The 23,487-nt window shown below is 37.2% G+C and overlaps 2 protein-coding genes across 2 annotated transcripts in view; both read right to left on the bottom strand.

The window, feature by feature from the left end:
* Positions 1-659: 659 nt before the first annotated feature.
* On the bottom strand, positions 660-8,210 carry LOC133534545 (cytochrome P450 6k1-like). The gene is made up of 5 exons (XM_061873710.1): positions 7,416-8,210; positions 5,643-5,867; positions 4,996-5,270; positions 4,526-4,706; positions 660-2,973 (listed from the first exon to the last, which is right to left on the bottom strand). Exons 1-5 carry the CDS (start codon positions 8,047-8,049, stop codon positions 2,807-2,809), a joined length of 1,482 nt encoding a protein of 493 aa, XP_061729694.1. The 5' UTR covers positions 8,050-8,210; the 3' UTR covers positions 660-2,806.
* A 7,762-nt stretch (positions 8,211-15,972) lies between these two features.
* Positions 15,973-23,487, bottom strand: part of LOC133515542 (paternally-expressed gene 3 protein-like) — a 60,923-nt gene continuing 53,408 nt past the window's right edge. Inside the window, exons 2-4 of the mRNA XM_061848092.1 lie at positions 21,840-21,962; positions 20,826-20,987; positions 15,973-18,378 (exon numbers count right to left, since the gene is read on the bottom strand). Of these exons, the coding sequence (XP_061704076.1) occupies positions 17,113-18,378; positions 20,826-20,987; positions 21,840-21,962 (1,551 nt within the window). The 3' untranslated portion in view covers positions 15,973-17,112. The remainder of the gene's footprint in view (positions 18,379-20,825; positions 20,988-21,839; positions 21,963-23,487) is intronic.

Raw genomic sequence — 23,487 nt, 5'->3', positions numbered from 1 at the left:
TATCATTAAGTTGACCTTAGTTAAGTAAGCCCGTTAAATATTTATAATAATAATAATAATTCAGCCTATATACGTCCCACTGCTGGGCACAGGCTCTCATGTGTGTGTGTGTGTTAAATATTTAAGATTAATAAATTATCATCACTTTGGAAAACTTTATTCCGATACTGAGGCCATGAATTCACAAACATAGGAGCTGAGCTGAATTTTATCACGCTTTAGCCAAATAATAGGGTGACAAAAAATACATATACTAAAGTTTAAATTAAAACTCTATACCTACTTTGTACATTAAATTACTACCAAAGACACAACAAAGGTTCAAAGGTCAAAGGTTTTAACATGCTTAGTTTTTTTTTTAATATACGAATTCTTATATTCGAGAAGGGAATATGACTATTTGAAAAGCATCCAAGTCATATATGAGGTTCTTTAATAGTGTATAGTATATGTACTGATTCTAAGACTAGTATTGTGGCCGCTAATTCTGCAGTGGGCTCGAATATGGCCGCGTAATGCAAGTCATTACCTCGTGGGAAGTGAGACCTATTCTAAAGTTCGTATTGTCCCTTCTGTTAGACTAATGAATTAAAAGACCTTCTCGCGATGTAGCTTTTAGGGTCCCGTAGCAAAAAATGGAGAGAAATGAGGTAAGTTAGTGGAAATATCTAAGTGTAATTTAATTACTTCTCATTACATGGTATATATTTTGTTGAAAAAACAATATCCATGTATTTTCGGTGCAAAAATAGTACATTTCGATGCTAGTGCGGAAAGTATGTCATTACTTTTACCGTACCGAGAGATCTTGCCACGAGCCGTAGGCGAGTGAAGAAAGACATTTCCGCACGTGTATCGAACGACATTTTTTGATACAGTTGCGAAAAAATAAGAAAATCAACAAGTACTTTTGTATGCATGTTCTATAAGACAGACACAATTGTAAATATAAAATATTATACTATTATTACCTAAGTATCGTTATTAACGATTATTTGTGTATGGTATATTTAAATTGAATAAAAACAATATCGAATGTTGCCTTTGGAAACTTAAAACATTCTTGCAGTAAGAAAAACGCCTCTGCTTTTACAGGCGTTTCGGCAGCTATTCCGTTCCATTCAGACAAATTATTAAGAACGGTTTTTCAATATTCAATATTAAAAATTAACGTGTTATAATGATGAAGAGGTAAGTAATAAAATATGTAATATGCTCATATTTACTATTTTTACATTAACAGCAGGTTTTTATGTTGATTATGACTTTTAAAGGAAACTAACATTAACACTCATCAATAAGTAGTCATGAATTGGAACAAGTGGAAAAGTAAAAAGCACTAGTTCGCGTAATGCAACTTTCCGCACGCTAAACAGCTACGTAAAGTAGCACTTTTTGAGCAACTGTATTAAAAAAATACTTTATTAGTCCAATACTACGTACATAACTTTAATTGCAATAAAGTATTAATCAATAAATATTAATTATAGGTAGTTCATTTTAAACTTAGCATTATTAGTATTAGGAAGGCCTCTACAGAAGTAAATATGAAGATATTTATTTATATAATGTAATGCGGTAAAATTTTGAAGTAAATTCTGAGTAATAAACGAACTTGCTTACTTCTGTGGAGTTCTTTCTAATCATACAAAAAGCGCAGTAGATATTATTTATACTACGTCGGTGGCAAATAAGCATACGGCCCGCCTGATGGTAAGCAGTCTCCGTGGCCTATGTACGCCTGCAACGCCAGAGGAGACATGCGCGTTGCCGAGCCTAAACCCTCCCCCTCTCGTTGAGATATAGACGCAACATGCCATGTGAAATATACAATATAAAAAATAAACGTTAAAATAGTTGAAAGTACGTAACGCCTTTAGCATATTCGATATAAACTATAACTTGAACAAAATACAATTCTACATTTTCTTCATAAATCCTAATAATTAGTCAAAGTAGTGGCCCAGTGTAGCAGTGAGAGGACCCTTAAGTAAAGTTGTATTCGTATTGAACAAAGATACTTACTTACCTACTATTGTTTAGTTTGTGTATCTGTAATATGCAAATGTATTTTTAATATTAGTAATTGAAATTAGTTTACAATTCTGTACAGTATATTTAGTTAAATTGCGAGTTGCCGAAGCAACCAAGTCGGTACTAACAAAATTGTACAAAACAGTGCTAGGGCTTGTACAATATGAGTATATCGCTCGGAAATTAGGTACACAAGAATTAGGTTCATGTGTCTCCGAAGGGCATAACCAAAGGTAAGGACTTGAGAACCCTCAGGTATAATATAAAGTAACAATCTTGTGTAGGTACACAAGATTAATTCTTAATAGGAACTTGTGTATCCCCAACAATCTATATATGCCAATATATCAATCTTTTTGCAATAAAATATTTTAGGTACCTACTCCTATTACCTTTAATTAAGACGGAAGAACTCGTCCATACAAAAAGAAAATAAATATTTTCCACTTCTAAACATTTTCCATTTTCCTTGATTTTTTGGTATGTTATTGACACAATGAAAAACTAGGTTTATAGGTTTTTATTTTTTTTAAATTTGCAAAACTAAAACAATTTTTTTTTTCAAAAAAGCGAAACCTATAAACCTAGAATATGTTATGGTGAAGCGATCGACATCAAAATCAAAGTGATTTGTTAAGTTTTCTCCCGAAATGGAGTTTCATAGAAAAAGTACCGTTACTTCGTTATGATCGCAAAGTTATTATTCCCTCTTAAGTAAAGTAACTATTTAATACCTTAGGCTATGCCAATCCATTCCATTCCATTAAATAAGTTAATTTTCATCTAATTTCCTAAACTGAATCATTAGTCCATCGGCAGCTGCTGTGAATGTGGATCGCGAATCCAACACGTGCTCCTCTTCTGGGTTCTGATGTATTTCATAGTGAGCTAGTATCATTGACACGACAGCCTTAGTGTGCAATAAGCCAATTTTCGTACCTGGAACCAAGAGTTATATTAGCCTTAAAATCGTAATAATGATAATAAATAATTCAGCCTATATACGATACGTCCCACTGCTGGGCACAGGCCTCCTCTCATGCGCGAGAGGGTTTGGGCTATAGTCCCCACGCTGGCTCAATGCGGGTTGGAGACTGAATACACTTTAAAATTTTCTCAGATGTAAGCAGGTTTCCTCACGATTTTCTTCACTGAAAAGCCAGTGGTAAATATCAAATGATATTCCGTACATGAGAAAAAAAAAATATTATAAAAAAAAAAACAAAAACCCGACTGCACACTAAAAAGAGGAAAACAAGCCCCACAAGAATATTGTCGTTGATGGTAAGTATCGCAGGCGGGGACCAACTTGACCGCTACCAACGAAAATGCCTACCTAAGTAACACTTTACTAAATGGTGAACTTAACAAGCAACAACCATATTCTTGTGGGGCTTGTTTTCCTCTTTTTAGTGAGCAGTCGGGTTTTTTGTTTTTTTTTTATAATAATTAATTTCTTTATTTATAAATTTTTAGTTACCCCCAAATAAACTCCCGCGATCAAGACGAATCTAACGATACCTCATACATCAAAATCCATCAAGCCGTTTAGGCTTCAGGAGGTCACAAAGAAACAGACAATACATACATACACTCGAAAAACATTACCCTCCCCCTTTGGCAGTCGGGTAAAAGAATGTATTCATAAAAAAATCGGCCAAGTACGAGTCGGACTCGCGCACGAAGGGTTCCGTACCATTATCTCAAAATCACTTTTTTGTATGGGATTATTTCCTGTTATAGCGGCAAAAGAAATACATAATCTGTAGAAATTTCAACTGGCTAACTATCACGGTTCATGAGATACAGCTTGGTGACAGACGGACGGACGGACGGACAGCAGAGTCTCAGTAATAGGGTCCCATTTAACCCTTTGGGTACGGAACCCTAAAAATGGTTTCACGAAAAATATGAGCACACAGCCCAGTTCAGTTCAGTAGCTCCCTCTATATCCCTACGATTTTACAATTATGGCCTCACTATACTCAAAACGTACTTTAGGTAGGTAAGTATAAAAATTTACATATATAAAAAAATATTTACTTATCATAGTTGGATGTTGTTTGCTGTCGTCTTATTATTACCAGAAAATATAGATATAACAACCAGAGTATATTGAGTAAAAACATACCTAGTGGTCTTAGGTCTCTCTCTAAATCTCAGTATTTCAAAAAATATAATTAGTCAATTTATTTAGGTCAGTGTAAAAAAAAAACATAAAAAATAACAAAACTTGAGACTAACCAAACTCAGTATACGCAATTTCCGACTGAAATACTTTATCACCCAAAAGCAATTCCATGGTATACTCGTACACATTTGCTTTAACAAATTTTGACGTAGGTATAGACAATTATCAACTTATCATTTAACCTAACGACTAACACAGAGAATATAATCAATCCCGATCTCATATTTATTTCCACAAGGATAGATCTGCGCTAAATCTAGCCACTGAGGTCCCAAAGCTGACAATTTTGGTAAAACTAACCAAGACACATCCTAGGTCCTGCTCCGAAGGGTAAATAGGCGTCTGATACCACCCGGTCCTTGTTGAATCGCCCAGGATCATAGGTTCTGGGGTTCTCGAAGTGCATTGGATCTTCATGCAAACCGTAGATAGAAATGTAGATGGCAGTTCCCTTTTCAATTGTATAATTAGTGCCGGGGATCTGTATGAAAAAACAAAAATTAAGTAAATATGAAGAACACATTTTAATTAAGAACGTTTACTCAATAATAGTGTGACCTTACAGAAACCCGCAGTTAAAAAATACCTACTACTTGCTCTGTATGGACTGTTGACTAAAGCTATAAAAGTTGTTAGTAGTACGTGATCTTTATCTATTCATTAAGCTGTTAAATAAGAATACATGGTCATCTGCCTATAGGTAGGCTACATGACTCCTCGGTACCAATCAGACCTAGTGCTACCACCATTACAATGCAAAGAAAACTTACCTTATAGTCTTCTTTGCCAACGCGGTCCAGAGTCGATACCTGCGGGTGCATTCTCATGGCCTCGCGTATGCATTGTTCCAGAACCCTCATCTCCTTGAAAGCGTCGTAAGTCCAACCATGCTTCTCGATTGCCTGCCTAATGTCCGCCCTAGCTTCGTCTTGGAATGCCTTGTGTCGAGCCAGCTCCATCAAAGTAAACCCCGCTGTAGTGGCACTGGACTCGAAACCGGAGAAAAACGTGCCCGCTTGATGCACGAGATTATCACCAGAGAATTCTGAAGGGGATGGAGTGTGGTGAGTGGCATTGTAATCAGACTTGTAGCAATATGTGTTTTGATAGTGTCATCACGGCTACAAAAATATAGCATTGATTCAAACACGAGTAATACTTTAGGTCTATGTTTTTCCAGATTTTATCAAAACACGTGTCGTTAATCGTAATCCTAAAGAAGTCCTGCCAAATTAGGTAACTATTTTAATAAGTATTACATGTTATATCATGAGGTAATATTTCATTAGGTAAGTTTTTTTGTATTACCTATATATTTTATTCATCTAACTTAGTAAAGGTTTTAAACTAGACTAAAAAAGTAACTCTAAACTATACAAATTAAAATTAGGTACTTAATAAATAAATACTTACTTACCATATAATGGGTTTTGCTGTTCACTCTGAAGGTGTTTAGCAAAGTCTATAAAATCGCCTCGCTTTTCTCCCGATTTCTCTCTCTCGTCCATAGCGGTCCAGAACACCTTCCTCATAAACTTGGAGTTAAAAAACAGAAGAGAGCCTGTTCGGTCCACGACATCCGGCATGAAGAACACAGACACTAGCGCCAGCATGCGCCGGAAGCTGTAGAAGTATGACGATACTGGAAACAACGAAACAAAATATAGGTAGTTATACTATATGAGTTTCTACTCGCACATGTTGTTTGATTCAAACCAAGACTATATGTTAGTACATAACTACATTGAGAAATTGCACGTGGATTGATTTGTTAAATCAAGTGCCAAGTGGGAAAAAAGTAGTTAAAATGTTTATCGAAATATTTCTACAATGGTTAATTGAAAAAATATAAAAGCTTGTGAAAAATAACTATATTTGATATACTTAGTGTTGGTGTGTTATACCAAAGGTTATACTTTTCGAGAAGTGGGTAAAAATAAACTTAAGACACTCTAGAAATAGTACATTATGATACAAGTGTGCTAAGTTGGTCATTACACACGAGGCGATATTGTGTGCGCGAGCTGTAAGCGAGCGCGCAATAAGAAAGCCGATGTGGGTAATGAGCAATGCACACGCGTTTCATACGACGTTTTTCAACACACTTGCGAGGAAAAAACAAAACTTATAAATCAGATTCTTTTGTCAAATCAGTAAAGGTACCTACAATTTTCAAAATGGTGGCTTACAGTTTTAACATCGAATAATTGCACCAAAGCGTGCTGGGCTTGTAGGCACTTATTCGCCAGTTCATTGGAATAAGCTACTTATACGTTTTCCAAGAAAGACTGGGCGTTTTTGCTGATTTTCCATTGAATAAAAGTTTCATATGCCGCTAGTTATTTTTCACCCGATTTTGATGGTAAAAAGCTATCGTTCTCGGCTCTTGCCTCTATTAGTAGGTATTACTGGCAGCGTCAATTTTATGTGTTCTTCATGTTCAATGCTTGAAAATGACATGTTCGTCAATATATAAACTAAAAACATGCAAAACTATTCCAATTTTATGACAAATACGGAAAATGGTTGGCGCGTTTTTACGCACGATTCGTTTTTTTTTTACGCACGGTTCCAATGCGCGCGCAAGGCAAAGGCGCGAACGAAATCGACAAACAGCCAATTAAAAAATTGTAAAAAAGCTAATATTTTTGTATTTCTATTCGACGGATGGAGATCAAATCGATAAAATTGTATGTTTATTCATTAATGTAATTTACGAGATAATTTAATCTATAAATTATGTTTGGTGTGATAAAACTTCTTTGAACTAACATTTGAAACCTAAAAGTTGGTTTAATAAAATGTATTACTCGACCAAATTAAGAAGGCTCCGTTTCCATGCATATTATTGCAATCAGTTACCTTCTTAACTCAGTCGGATAATATAATGAAAAAGCCCAAGTGTTATATTATAATATACTGAAAAAAGCACGCGTGTTTAATATCTAGGATTATGAGCCAAAAATCGGTGGAATAAAAACGTCGTTTTGAGCAAGTGTGTTGAAAAATATATTACCTATATAATGTTTGAAAAGTTTTGTCGATCCCTCCACTGGATCGAAAATACACCATTCAGTTTATACACCCTTATATTATTAAAATATGGAGATGTGAGATAACACCTTTACTATATCCTCCTACGTAAAAAGTAAGTAATAAGTAGGTAAAAATAAATATATACTATACTTACAAATTCGGGGAACTTCTCCATCAGGATTACTAAAAGAATCTGTATTCGTTCCTAACGCCACGCTCGCGATCAGATCGGCCGCATACTTAAAACTCAAATCCTGAGCATCCAACTGTTTCTCTTTCTGGCGATCTATATACTCCAACATTGGTTTTCCAGTTTGTAGCATAAGCCTTAGCATGTGCTGCATCGATTTAGTTACTATCGGAGCAAACTTTTGTCTCATGTATTTCCATTCTGGACCTCTAATAGCAAACAGATTCCTTAAGCCAATACTGTCCTTTTGAGTATTTCCAGCAAAATTTCTGTCAGGAAAAATATCAAAATCTTTTATTAGTATTTGTCGGATTATCTTTGGATCCTTTACTAAAAGACATGGCTTGTGAAATATGTAGAAGCCGACAAAAGGTGCATTTTTCCTTGCTCGCTTGTATAGTTGTCCGAGATGCCACCCAGGACTTGCTTGGAACAAAATACCCTCTTTAAAGTGTCCAAAGAACCAATGAGTAGCCGGTAATTCTTCGATGCCTCGCTTTGACCAATATGATAATTTTTTACGTAAATAAAAACAAAAGTAGGCAACTGCAAGCGATAGAAAAATTATAACATTTAAAAAAATGTTACTTATTTCCATCTTGAATGGTAACTGAATGACGGACTGATCTGACCGAATGACTTATTTATAAAGAAAAAGGACAAGTACTTGACCCTAATATCAGGATAAATACTACTAGTAAGTGATCCCCATAAGGACTCATAATAACAAGACCATCGAGATCGAGTGATAATTATTATAAAGTAATCAACATATGTTTTCATTAAACGGTGTTCTAGTTACCTATATTGTAATAACGCTGCACAAGGTTGACATTGGAAATAAATGTAGAATGTCGATAATTAATTAATTAATTATAGTCTACGTGTAAGATTTAGAAGATGAAAATTTAATAAAAATAATTATGTACAATCACCAGTGTTGCTCTTGAGCCATCCTACATATAGATGTCACTTTTTTGTGGGGGGCCATCTTGTGAGGTTGTGTTACCGTCTGCCGGAAATAAAACTGCATACCGTTTTATTAGGCAGGCGTCCGGTTTTTTATCCCAAAGCCCAGTACTTAAGTCCATCGCTTTCACCCAATAACCTAGTTCACTTTAGATTCTATCAACTCTCAATGACATCTCCCTCCCATGACACGGGCAAGGGCAGCATCCGCTCGTTGTACCCCTTGCATTTCATTAAAGTGTCAAAAGGGGCTATACGTATTGGCTTCGGCTCCGCGCACGCCTCCCAAAGGTCCAGAACATCATTGTTCCATGATGAAAAAGACATACATGTAATATCATACCTATCAACAAGATTAACAAAAAAGTACTTAACAAAACAGTTTTAGATAACATTAATATTAGCCTATGGAATTGGTACATTTTACTTAACATCAAATAAGGTAGTTCTGTTTTTTGATATGTTGGTAGTTATGAAATGGTAATAACAAATCAAAGTGTTCCAACTCGAAAGCCCTTGGGACTGCCTTAGGGTCATTGTAAAGTATATGAAAATCCATTAAATTTTAGGACTTTTTCAGTTTTTGTAATTTTTTTTCTACCAAGAACCGGAGTTACGGCAAAAGTCACAATGCACACTTTTAAGAAACAATAATTTAGTCTTAGTAAGCCAAATAGGTAGTTTCTAACCTACAGCTTCTCAAAAGTTTGCAAATATTTGAAGTAACTGTAACTGCAATAAAGGTTGTACCAGCAGTTGTGGTTGCAATGCAGGACAGCAGGACTCAAATGCTCAGCTGTTTGCAACTACTAATGCAATGGTCAATCCTGCTAGAATATACCAGACCTGAGATGTGTACCGACATTGAAAAACCATTGTGGGTAATTCCACGAGACTGTAACGTCAGTTACAAATTCTTTCGTGTGTTCTTACATTAATTAAGCAAATCTAAGTGTCTGTATGTCTGGCGTAGCCCTACAGGTAGATATCTGGATCCTTAAATTTGCTTAATGAATGTAAGAACGAATTGCTGACGTTACAGTCTCATGGAATTACCCTTAATTGATTTCGAGGTGCCTGACCAGGTCGATGAAGAAATGCTACCACAAAAGGAGTGCTGTGGATTCAGAGTACCAGCCTGGTCCGTGAAAGATTTACAAGAGATACGAGTTATAATATATCAATTTCCCTCACTGTACTGTATATTATACACACAAAGATCCGATGAGCTTCCGAGGTGAAAAACTTAGGTTTAACATTTTAACTATTTCATCACTACCAATATATATATACATATAAAATAACTACCTCATTTGATGAAAGGCAACACCTCTTTTTTGATACGTTTTCCATGTATTATATGGCTTGTGGCCATTGTGCGTCTCATAACAATTACAAATTTGATTTATGAAGGAAAATGTGAAAAAAATACCACCCCTTATCTCCAAAGTTTACCGACAAAAAAAATAAATTTGTACATAATATTAACATTACTATAAATTTAACAGGAAAAATATAATCAGAACTCTATCTTGATAACTTTTTTAAAGTAACAAAAAACCTTTCCAAATTCAGTTTGCAATTTAACCAACGTTACGGATCTTTATAAAACTTGAAATTTCTATGGGATTACATTAAATATACATTCAAATAAGCCATCTGCCCATAGCCATTCAGCGGGGTAATACCGTGAGCATTATGGGCACTTTTGCACCGGAAGCGATAAGGAGCGGGTATGACTTAGTTACTAAATGTAAGTAATTGTGTAATTATTTTTGTAAGTTTCAAATAAAACAACATTTTTTGAAATCGGTTCACATGACAGAGAATTATCCTCGAAAAACTAACATACTTGCATTACATCGCGCAAATTAGTTAGATTATTTGCCGATAGATGGCGCTGTACATAACTATACTTAGTATAAGTACTTCAGTTCAAAAGTCTTTCGCCTTTACACGAGATAATTCAAAGCGTTCGAACAACTGCCTACATCATTACATGAACGTTTTAATAAGATAATAATACTCATACATAATCTTATTTCTATCAATGCGCATGTTACGCAGTATTAGATAAGGTGCCGCACGCGCATAATAAACATTCTCTTATCATTATGTCATTAGTAAAAAGTTCACCTTCTTGTTTTTACTACGTTAATAAGGTTATATTCGAGTATGGGAACTTATATTTGTGGGACTGAACGTGGTAAGGTACCACTTTGTAGGTGTTGAGTTATGCAAAGCTACAAAAAAGTTCATAAAATTTGCTATCTTTACAAAGAAGAATCATGACTCTATTTGTAATAGCTATTTTATGTACATTTTTGAATTGACTATGTCCGAAATGCACAAGTCCGGAAAATTTTAAAATTTATAATGGCATTAAATACAATTCTACTTCGAAATTACATAGTTATGCAAATCAATGTAATCTTTGAATATTAAATAAAGAATTATAATACAGGATAATTGTCTCAGAGAAATGTCGATTATTCTGATTTTCTGGGTTGAACACGCTAGGGCGGAAGAAATTCTAACCAAATTGTTGATTATTGCCAATTCATAAGATACTAGTATTAACCGTTGAGTACTCATCGTAGTTTTATATTCTAGGGAATTATAACATACAATGAAAAAAAAACTCATTTTTATATAAAAGTTTGACAATTAATGCATTTTTAGAGCTCCGTACAAAACTTCGTTGACGGAGCTCTTATTTTTTACAAAACCAATAAAGCCACTTGTATAGCCAGTAATAGAACTCCCTGGAATTTATACAAAATAAAATATCATCTATGGGTAGACTTGTGACTTCTGCTGCGCAAGAAATGTAAATATAAATCTTTAAGATACAAAGAAAAAAATTATTACTGAAACCTGGCAAAATTTGCTAAAATACCAGGTGTGGCCTGTAACACGAGCAAAAAATTAAACCGTAGGCTGTACTCCTCAAACTGACCAACATTCGTTCAGCCACTTTTAAAAATAACTTGTATTTTGATTTTTCATACTTTAATGTTTATTCTAAGACACACTGGTATGGGCACATCCTCAGGCACCCTGAAGACCACATGGTGCCATCGACGAAGCATGGGCGCGGAAAGGGCTAAGGACGGTCCAAAAAGACCTGAAACAAGCAAATATGAACCCAGATATCGCCCAAAATGGAGAAAACGGACAAGGAGAGCCGACCCCAGATGATGGGAAATGACGCAGGCAGATGATGTATAATCATAGCTATATGCATCTTAGGAAACGAAGGAATTTTACGTTCACTTTAATGTTAAAATTAAAAATAATAGTATTGAAAAATGTTTTTTTATTACTTTACCCAATAGGTGAGAGGCAGTATGTATAATGCCCGGGCAATTTAATTATTTGCATATTTATTATCACATGGCCATCTCAAATTGAGCATTTTTAAAAATGCCCGGGCATTATGAAAAATGCCCAATTTATCACTTGGTCCATAACACATATATGTCAGTGCATAAGACACGACGCCCGCAAAACGGTCTACGCACCAGTCGCACGGACACATAAGGAAGATACTGACGTGTCGAGCAAAATAGCTCGAGGAAGACTACCTACTATTATACCTCATTTCATATATCATGGCGGGATTCCACTTGAGACGGCAATGGGTATAGTAAGTTATCCTTAAAAGATAGACATTCAACATCGCGGACTTTTTTGTAGACCCATGAAAGAGAAACAACCCCACCATACATTGTGTTGTTATAGCTCAAACGGATTAGGCAGCGTTTTCGATTAAAGCTCCTAGCCAGCGTGATTTTTTCCGACAACATCGTTATATTTCAACCAATTTACACAAAACCTTAACAAGTTATATGTATACATAATAAACCTACCTCAAGAATCACTCTATTGATAGATAAAAGTCGTATGAAAATCCGTTCACTAGTTTTTAGTTTTGGAGTATTTTTATACGAGTAAGATGTACTTAGGGAATTGACGTTTTCCCCTAGATTTGCGGCTGTTAGGTTGCGTGACGGTCGTGCATATAGGGAATAAGTCGAAGCTTAAATACCAATACTAGGTACCTAATAGACAATTTTTAAGACGTATCACTATTCTGCTCATACTGCTAATAGCTCACAACTATAACTATAGCACCTCGCCTCGAGTAAAGAGCGCCATCTCGCGTAAACTAACTGCAGCGTAAACTAAAAGTGAGAGGACAATCTCAGAATATGTTGCTATTGCTACAATACATGTAGCCCGCTACTTTAATAACGCTAGAGTTGAGTATACTTTCTTTAACCCTTCGTATGCTTAAACATAATAAAGGTTAACTATCATTACAATTTAGTTTCTACTTTTTAATTGAGATGGCGATGAGCACACATAATAAAAAAACAATAAACAAGAAAAATATGACTTATAAATACTATTATACACACAACTAAGGAACTTTGACGTGCAAAGTTCAAATTAAATTGTATTGAGAATATATCTAATCTAAGCCATATTATGGCCTATATGTCACCGAAAAAAGGGTTCTAGCTTTAGCCAGCTCAAAATTACAGGAAGTAGAAATTGGCCTGAATGGCTTCGAGAAAAGGATGGTACGGCTATTTGCTTTGCTTAATTTGGCAGGGGCACTGCCGTGTCACCAGATTCAGAATTACCTATAGATGTCAGATTTATCAGTGCCGTTAGATAATCCCGTTTGGAATTTAGACGTACCTAGTTGCGGTGGGTAGCCTTACGACTGCATCAAACCTAGTTACCTACTTTATAGGTTTACGATTTAAACTGAATCTGTTGGGCATGGGCAGCAACGGACTGAATGAAGGCTTATCAAATAAAATTAATTAACTAAACAGGTAAAGTATAAACCAATCATTCCCAAAACTCAGCCACCTTTTGCTAGAAAATACTATAGGTAACTTCTCTATCATCCGCCTGAAATAAGTGGTAGAGGTTAGTTAATTAGGATACCTACAAACTATCTATACATATTATCAGAACAGTGAAAAACCAGTCTAGACGAAGGAATGCGGATACAAATGCTAATTACAAATTAAATCAGACTATTTTTATAAGTACCTACCCAACGTCCCACGTCCGTAAATAATAATTATGAGTATATTGCGCTAAAAATTTAATGGACGATACAATATAAATAGGTCATAGCTGCACCTATATATTTTTCATCACACTTGCTTCTGATAATTAGTTTACCTATAGGTATTTTAAAAGAATTGTATGTTAAGTGACCCCTTTCAAAACTAAATTAACAATTATACCAAATTGAGCAATTCATTCTTAACATCCTTCGAAGCCTTGCACAAAGTTATAGAGGTACAATAACCTTGCACAAAGTTATAGAGGTGCTTCCACATTTGATGTTATGAAATGTTATATTATATATATTATGTTAAGATAGGCAGGCGTTTGACCACGATCTCATCTGATGGTAAGTGATGATGCAGTCTACGGTGGAGCATACCTATTCGCAAATTCCCAGGAATTTCCGCTTTATTAGCATCTAATTTTTGGTGACTGTATAACTCGTGCCAAATTCCATCTACAACCACAACAGCTAAGTGGAATCTCCTGAGAATTAGCAAATCGGTATAGTAGTCCAAGATCCCAGAGCCGCCAGACCTTACTAATGTTCTTATTTATATGTATGTCTGTGTAAAACTTTATTTCGTCTGGGGGATGGTTGGGCCCATCCAATTGGTCTGGGTACTTACAAAATGGTTTGTAATAGTTCCCTTAGTATCATATATAAAAATCAAGAGTGAGAATATAAGTAAGGTTACAATAATTTATTGACAACTCTAATGCGGCTGGTAAAAGTTACTGCCGGCGGAAATGGCTTGGCAATGTTGATTATCAATTTTTTACAATATTTTCTAAATCATACATAAAAATCAGCCATGGGAATTTAAGAAAAGTTAGTATTATTTTTTACCAAACTTTAGCACCTTGTACCGGACAATTGGCCATCGGGCTAATATAGCAAGTATGCATACCTACATTAAAAGTACATACTAACACTATATTATCCCATACATTTTATTCATGAGAAAATAAGTAAAGTCTGGCGGCTCTGGTCTATGGGTAGGTATTATGGATCTTGCTCTATAGCTAGGGGAATGACACTCAACATTGAAGAAGCTAGTCTTTTGTCTATAGATTTATATAGAGCAGATTCATAGATATCAATTTAATTTTTGACTATGAACTTGTGTTAAATCCTCCGATATCAATTTTAATTATGATCAAACCAAAAATAAAGAAATTCAAGATTAGACGAAGAATAGACGACCGGTCTGGCCTAGTGGGTAGTGACCCTGCCTATGAAGCTGATGATCCCGGGTTCAAATCCTGGTAAGAGCACATATTTGTGTGATGAACATGGATCTTTGTTTCTGAGTCATGGGTGTTTCTATGTATTTAAGTATTCATAATTATAATATATTATGTATCTTTGTCCAGTTACCTACAACACAAGCCTTATTGAGCTTACTGTGGGACTTAGTCAATTTGTGTAATAATGTCCTATTATATTTATTAAAAAAAAAAAAAATTGCGGTCTTTTTTAGGGTTCCGTAGCCAAATGGCATAAAACGGAACCCTTATAGTTTCACCATGTCCGTCTGTCTGTCTGTCTGTCTGTCTGTCTGTCTGTCTGTCCGAGGCTTTGCTCCGTGGTCGTTAGTGCTAGAAAGCTGAAATTTGGCATGGATATATAAATCAATAAAGCCGACAAAGTCGTACAATAAAATCTAAAAATTTAATTTTTTTTAGGGTACCTCCCCTACACGTAAAGTGGGGGTGAAATTTTTTTTTCGCTTCAACCCTAGAGTGTGAGGTATCGTTGGAAAGGTCTTTCAAAACTAATAGGGGTTTTTAAGAAACATTTTTTGATAAAGTGAATATATTCGGAGATAATCGCTCCGAAAGAAAAAAAAATTGTGTCCCCCCCCTCTAACTTTTGAACCATAGGTCCAAAAAATATGAAAAAAATCGTGGAAGTAGAGCTTAAGAAAGACATTAAATGAAAACTATAGCGGACATGATCAGTTTAGCTGTTTTTGAGTTATCGCAAAAAGTTTTCCTTTCATAGTAAAAAGACTTACTTTAATTAGGTACTGATTATGCAAATTTGCCTATTTGTTTAACTCGGGTGAAAGGTACCGTTTCATCCCTTGGTTAACAATTTACTATACTTTAAGCTCCAGTTTAGCTTATTGTGACGTAAGAGTAACTACGGAACCCTACACTGAGCGTGGCCCGACATGCTCTTGACCGGTTTTTATTTCTTTTGTATTTTCAGGTATCATAATCAGTCCAAAATGAAGAAATTTGAAAAATTGATAACGTTTGTTCCTTTTTAATTGGATTTTCGGATCCTTAGTCATCAGTTCAGTTATCACTGAACAAACTATCAAAAATAAACATAAAATCGAAATGGGAGGATGTGACCCTTAGCCGGCTAAGATGTGTATTTCAAGTCAAATTTCACTTCACTTGAAACTTCACACACACTTCATTTGAAAAAAAACCAAATAGGTTGTAAAAAATATAATTTAATATTAAAACAAAAATTACAAAACATACTACTCAGATTTTTACATCAATCCGCGCGTCGTCGACTTAACGCGCAGATTTTTACATTTTATACTTATGACTATAAAATTACGATTAGGTACTGATTAGACACAGCGTCACATATGTACAGTGCGGCCACGCAACGTATCATCAGGAGTCTGTCAATACACCCCCATTTGAAGATTGTGTTTATAAAAAATAATGATTCTAAATCGAACTTAGAAGTCCGACGGAGGAAATTTTCAAGATTTGAATGTTGGTAAAAAATATTATTGGTTTAAAAAAAAAAAAAATATTGATATTGGGATATACCTCATACATATACGTATTGAATTTGACAGACTCCATTGTCATAACATACTTCCATCGTATCGACCAATTAATTGTACTCAAACATTAAAAATGTGATCTAAACTAAGAACTGACACCAAAAACCTCCCACAATATTATTTTAAATTTTGTCATACCAAGATAATCGTTGCATTAATAATTTCTATACAAAAAATTAACAGAAACAACAATAGTAGATAGCTTCAAAGTTTTCAAGAAAATTTTAAAATTAAAGCTAAGAACCTTACAGTTTGGGACAAAAATTTAAGCAACAGCAGTCGTGTTTTTGTCACTTGTCATATCATGCGTCACTTTCGCAATTACGTATTTGTTAGAGCGTGACAGGTATGGTGACAAATGATAGACAGCCGTCCATCGTAGCCCTGCTGGACTAGTTATTTACAATTAAATAATTGTGAGTGTTTTTTTATTGTTAGCTCTTAACTTAATCGGATATGGCCTTTCGAGCGATATTTACGGTAATATGAAAGATTAAAATATCAGTCATCAGCTTAGAGGTCATCCATCCATCAAAGTAGGTACAATAACAAAAACAAAATAAAGAAGAACACGTATATTAAGCGTAACCAACCTAATGACTACAAATATCTTGAGACCGGTGCTGTCTGTATACATGTACTTACTAATGGAGATTATACCGTCATAAAATCGTTTATGGATGACATTAATAATGGATTGGATGTGACCTAGGCCAAAATTGGTCGATAGTTTTATTTTTACCTAGCTCAAAGATATTCTACTAATAGAGAAACTAGAACTGGATGCCATGCCCTCTAAGGAAGGCGTCAATCTGCCCTGAAGAGGCAGATTCACCACGCGGCGCAACATAGTAGTACTGAGGGCCAGCTGCGGCCCTCTGGGGTTGCGGTGCTTGCGCGAGCCTCTGCGCCTGAGCCCTCGCTGCAGCTCTATCTCTTTGCAACTGTGTTTGTTGTAGCTGCTGTTGCTGAGCGAATAACTGTTGGGAGTTCTGGAACTGAGCCTCATTTTGTTGCCTCTGGTAGATCTCCTGAGGGTTCTGGTGTTGAATCTGGTGACGGAACAATGGTACGTTCGAAGCGGGCGAAGATGGTATAGATGGCAGTTGAGGTGAAGGAATGAACGGTCTTTGCTGCTGCAGTTGAGGTTGGGCTACGTAAGGTTGAAGGCGCTGGTTGAGATTCAATTCTCCTCCCTTAGTTTGAGGCAGGGACTGGAACAACTGAGTGTTGTAACTTCCACTCGAAGGATCATATACCAGTTCGGTAGAGTACAGAGGGTTACCACTAGGAGCTTGAGCGACAGCAGCTTTCGAAGGACCATTCGTAGCAGTTGACGCTGTGGACTGGATTTGGTTCTCACGATGGAACTTGGCAAATTCGGCAGCGAAGTCGATTTGTCCGGAGCTAGGTCTAGCCGTGGTGATCACAGCAGGAGCTGGAGAAGGTGAGTACGCGGCGGGAGCAGGTGATGCCGAGTAGTTAGGTATCGGAGACGGCGAGTATTCAGGTTCCGGGCTGTACTGAGGTTTCGCGGTTACTTGAACCAACTGGGGCCGGAATGTCGTCGCAGGCGGCAGCGCGCGTGGAGTCGTTACTGGCACAGGTCTCGGAGTAATGGCAATCTGCTGAGACTGATACGAGGGCCGTCTCGGTGTCGGGCGCTGGACCACTCTCTGCCTAATGTGTTGAAGAGGTTCTTCTTCAGCTTCATCCTCGTCAGCGTCTCTGAAATCGTTTTGGAAGTAGGTCGTAGTAGGTCGAGTTGTGGTCGGTCGATGGATGGGCCTGGTCGGGTAGTTAGGCACGCCGTCGTCACGTTCCGCGGAGTCTGGGGCAGGTGCTTCGGGCTCCTCTTCCTCGTTGGGCTTGTTGGGGTCGCAGGGGTTGCCAGAGACATAGGTAAACTCTCGTTTGTTGCCGTCGGGGTCCACGTAACCGTACTTGCCGCGGACGACGCAGTCGGTGCCGCGTGTCTCTTCCTTGAAGGAGCCGTCGGCGGCTTCGTAACCGAAGGTAAAGCTGCCGTCATCGTTTACCTGCCAATTCAAAAAACAATAATTAATATCAATACATATGTACATACAATCAGATTATAGATAAAATACATCTGGTGATATTAAAATTATACAATGTTTATTAAATATAAAAATAAAATATATAAAATCTAATCTATCGTATAACTTTTTTTAATGATTTAACTTAAAAAGCTAAAACCCGTTCTGAGCCATGCCGGGTCCAAAGGTCCCTTCACACTAGCAGCGTTACCCCGCTGTATGGCGATGGAGACATGTTGGACAAGCCATGACTCAGAACGGGGGTCATTTTCTTTCTCCCTGAGTCGCTTGCCAAGCTCTCGGAAGAGCTCACGCGCCTCCCGCCCCCAGGGCCCGGCTCTCTCGACGGCGACGGGCACGAAGTCGTAGGTGGCTTCCAAGGCAGAGTATTTCAGGCGCTTACTTTTAGCGCCAGTCTCTGCCGCTGAGCCTGCCGACTTAGCAGGGAGCTACATGGGATGCAGCAAATGTACTCACATAGGTTGCATCTCATATAAGACACCACCCTCTCTGCCAGGGAACCAGCGTCAGCCCGTCGGGACTTTGTCGTCTGTTCGAGACAGCCCTGGAGGTTCCAGGAGGCACGGAACACCTACCGAGAGCATCGCTCGTCGAACTATTTCGTTAAGAGAATGGTGCCTGGGGAAACGACCGGCGCATCTCTGACAGCTGAGCCCATGATGGCCGTTCTCCTCCACCATCACGCCGCAAATGCAACGGTTCGCGATGCACACCTTGCACCCCAACCTTAAGGCCACTGCGATCCTTAAGGAATCATTGTCCAGCAGTGTGCCTAGATGAGGGGATGGCAAGGCGTGCAACCACTCACCCGACTCAGGCTTGGAGGCGGCCTTAAGACGCGCCAGATCAGTACCCGAGGCACCAGCCTGTAAATTTGCGCAACGTAGCCTCCATAGTTTTTACATATTCACACGATATTTCTCACATGTATCAGTAATAAAACAATTCAGAATTTAACTCATACAAGTCTTCACCTTTAAGTACCTAAGTAAGTGGCATTAGTCATTGTATATCGCTAAACAAATGTGAACGAATCCTTGAAATCTACTTAGTCCAGAAATATTGTACTATATATGTGGGCGAACGGGCTTAAGAGGCCGTTATCGGTTTTAGTCGCAGAAATTTCAAATTGATAGATTTAGTCGATGAAATTGTACATCTTTTGTTAACTATTAGAAATAACAAGTACTGGTTTCTATTCGTACGTCTTGTTATCTTTCGTTTTAATAAATATTTTTTTGAAAAAAGACTCAATTAATTAGTAATGATTAGTTTTCTGATGGACTTTTTTTTATACCACGTCGGTGGCAAACAAGCATACGGCCCGCCCGATGGTAAGCAGTCACCGTAGCCTATAGACGCCTGCAACTCCAGAGGTGTTACATGCGCGTTGCCGACCCTTTAAAAACCTGTACACTCCTTTTTTGAAGAACCCCATACTGTATACCCTCGGGAAAACCTCGGCAGGGAGCTCATTCCACAGCCGGAGCGTCCGCGGGAGGAAATTCCTCTTAAACCGCACAGTGCGCGACCTTTTAGGCTCTCGGGTATGAGGATGAACACCCTGCCGACGGCGAGCGGTGCGGTGATAGAAAGTGACGTAATAGCGCGTAAAGCACTGATTTTGTCGATCTTATTTGTAAATTTCGTAAAGTTTGGACTGCTAAAAATGGTTATTACAGTACATATGGGGCTACTTTATAGCACTAGTGCGAGAAGTAGCATATTACGTTACTGTGTCGAACATTTAAAGGGCCATATGTACTGTAAAACGTTGTACGATACATGTGCGAATAGGTAATTCGCAACTCGTGTCGATTTAAAACACTCCCTTCGGTCGTGTTTTAATTTATCGCCACTCGTTTCGAATTTCCTATTTTTCGCACTTGTATCGTAATGTACTATTTTGTTTTACTTACACATATCCTATACTTCAACTTTAATAATGAAAATTTTTGTTATTATAAATTTGAAGTCGTGTAAATGAAAGTTAGACGAAATCAATTTTCTCCATCAAAACAAGTGCCAATTTCTCTGAAAATCGACTTTTTTTCAACGTAATTTTGATACTTAAACAATCTACAACATTTGCTGAAACTGTTCTTATTCATCATTTCGTATAATTTACCACCATATTTTTTGATGAATTTTTAAAAACTCCCAATTCGTGTCACATATTACCGGAGACGCACGCTTGCGACCTCATTAATAAAAGGCAAGATGAGAAGACGTGCTAATAGAAACCAATACTTGTTATTTAGGTATTACGTAACGAAAGGAGTACAATTTCAACGGCTAAATCCATCAATTTTACATTTATGCTCTAAAATAGTTACCGGGCTCTTAAGAGTAACATCATCGTGTACAATTTATATGATACAATGTTTAAGTAACTGTTCCTTTATTACCTTGTTGTAGTTTCTGATGGTCTGCACAGGCGGCTGCTTGGGCTCCTGCGGCTGGGTCTTGAGGCGCGCAGGCCCGCGTGGCGCCCCGCGCGGTTCGTACTCGTCGAGCCGATCGTCGGCGCGGTACAGCGCGTCGTACTCGTCTGCCGACACCAGGACCACCTGGAAATTCATCATTAACATATGATTACTGCAGTTATTACTCGTAAGTATGAAGCAGACACATCTGGCTTTCAGTTTGATTCTGTATCCTATAACGTAGGCGAGCGTAGGGCCTGCATGATGCTTAGCGGTAACTGTACCTCATAGTCCATTAAAAATTCAGCAATGTCAATGTCATATATGTATGTTGCTGAATTGTCCCTTTAAAAGTCCACAGCAAGCTCAGTTCTCCATACAAACGTAGTTATCATCTTATTTATTTCGTTTGTTTTATAAACTGGAGCTAAGTATATATATATATATATATATATGTCGCAGGGAAATGATGAAAACAGAGATTTGAACAAATCTCTAAGGGATATGATCAAATCACGCAGGATGTTAAATCCATATCGTCATTTCCCTGAAAAAAATCAGTTATTTGACCAAATCACTGACTCTGTTTAGTGAAAAGACAAAATCGGCCAAGAAATGCAACACGCTTTTTCATGTCACTAGATTTGTTTAGGAATTTGACAAAATCCCTAACCACGACAGTAAATTGACAAAACGAACTCCAAAAGTCAACAAATTTTATCATTTCGCTAAACAAGTTTAGTCAAATAATAAAGTCTCAACTGGAAGATGATTATGTATATGGTGATTTGATTAAATCCCTGAACTGGTCTAGTGAAATGACGAAAGCAAGTACCGAATACAACATTTTACTCTACAGTTAAGCAATTTGATCAAATCTCTGACTAGATTAAGTTAAATGGCAAAATAAATTGTCAAAAGTAGATATCAAAGTTGTTTATTAAACCAGATATTTTAATCGAATCGTAGGGTTCAACTTCATTGTATTATATTGACCTGATCATTGGAAGCTCGTTCTTGCGCCTGCGGCTTGTACTCGTACTCCTGGGGCTGCACTTGCAGGCGCGGGCGAGGCCGCGCTCCCGCCGCCAGGCCCGTCGCTACGAGCAAACATACAACCTGTAACCAGACAAATAGCATTTTAAGTTTCTTTTATCCACTTGTCCCAGACTATTTTTTCTACAAAATAAGCAGAAAGTGAAAACTATTTGCGCGTGACAAATATAAACAGGTCTTCGTATAGTCTGCCAGTCTAATTTTGTCAACAAAAATGGCGGTAAAATTAATAATAGTCAGGCGTGAAATCCCTTTCAATTTTCTATATGCCGGCTGTATACACTCGTCGAGAGCCACTCGCCCAGAGTGTCATCGCCGGTTCGACATCGGAGAAGGGCGATACAAGATGAGTAAGTACGAGCGAGGGAACAATATCTACACACTCGGATCGTTTTCGGTCTGTCTTGGGACCTCTCGGCGAGTGTGTACAGCTGGTAATATTAAATTCCGCGCCTTTTTAGGCTTTCGTAGTCACCTAGAAACCTTTATAGTTTTGCCATGTCCGTCTGTCCGAGGCTCTGCTTCGTCATTGTTAGTGCTAGAAAGCTGCAATTTGACACGGATACATAAATCATGCATTGCAAGGGAACGGTAAAATAAAAACTAGATTTTTTTTATAGGATAGGTACCCTATAATTTGATTTTTTTTTATTGTTTTGACCCACACTGGGTTATCGTTGGATAGGTCTTACATAACGAGTAAGGGTCTCCAAAAAATCTCGAATATAATCGGTCCAGTGATCAGTCGTATTTGAGTTATTGAATTGAATCTTCTTTTCTTAGTAAAAAGACGTACAAAGCGCTGCAAAGGTACTTGCTTTGATTCGACAGACCATAGCTTGGACCAACAGGTCAGTAATACAGCTTTTCATTCCCCATTAAAAGTTTTCTTTACATAAGTAGATAAAAACATAATTTGCTCTCTCTGAGACTCAAGAGCCTGAGTGAGTCATTTGTACAGAGATAAACCTACAATCACTTAATTTGTTGTTAGAGAATTTAGCATTTTACTCGTAACATTTACGTTTACTTATCATACTTGCTAAACGCGACTACCCAAAAAATGTATGCGCAAGTTATATTTACCTACAGTCACACAATTACAATGTAATTAATATTGTAAATATACAGATTTTAAGCAAAGAGCAGTCATTTTAACTTTATTATATATATAAAGACTTAAGAACATCACTTTTCCCTCCCGTTGCCCTAATAGCATGATAATCAAGAAACTCATTTGGGTTCTCAAAATTAGCCAATCAGAATGAAACCACGAAAACATCAACACCGTCCTTGTGCGGCTAATTACGTTCCCAATTATTACATTGTGCTCGTGGTGACAGCGGCTCTTGAACTTATCAGGTAAAGTTCACCAAGTGTCAACGTATGGTAAAATCTATCGTAAATCGTAAAATCTGCCAGATCATCGAATTCCTAGGCATATGATGATACACAGATATTTCCTGATATGCCTAAGATGCTCCTAAAGAAAAAAAAACTGGTTTCCTCCATTCTTAACTTTTGAAGAATAGGACTCCAAAACGTAAAATAATCGTAAAAATAGAGCTTAGCATACACATTCAATGAA

This window comes from Cydia pomonella, chromosome 2 (assembly GCF_033807575.1).
Source record: "Cydia pomonella isolate Wapato2018A chromosome 2, ilCydPomo1, whole genome shotgun sequence".
Taxonomy (NCBI): domain Eukaryota; kingdom Metazoa; phylum Arthropoda; class Insecta; order Lepidoptera; family Tortricidae; genus Cydia; species Cydia pomonella.
The sequence above is the reverse complement of the archived record's forward strand: the minus strand, read 5'-3'. Positions and strand labels throughout refer to the sequence as shown.

Bases quoted from the DNA above. Each gene is read 5' to 3' on its own strand.
- LOC133534545 (XM_061873710.1), bottom strand. From the start codon at position 8,049: ATGGAAATAAGTAACATTTTTTTAAATGTTATAATTTTTCTATCGCTT. The intron at 4,707-4,995 runs GTAAGTTTTCTT...TTTTTCATACAG, and splicing joins TTGGCAAAGAAGACTATAAG to ATCCCCGGCACTAATTATAC. The intron at 2,974-4,525 runs GTTAGTTTTACC...TCTTGGTTCCAG, and splicing joins AGGACCTAGGATGTGTCTTG to GTACGAAAATTGGCTTATTG.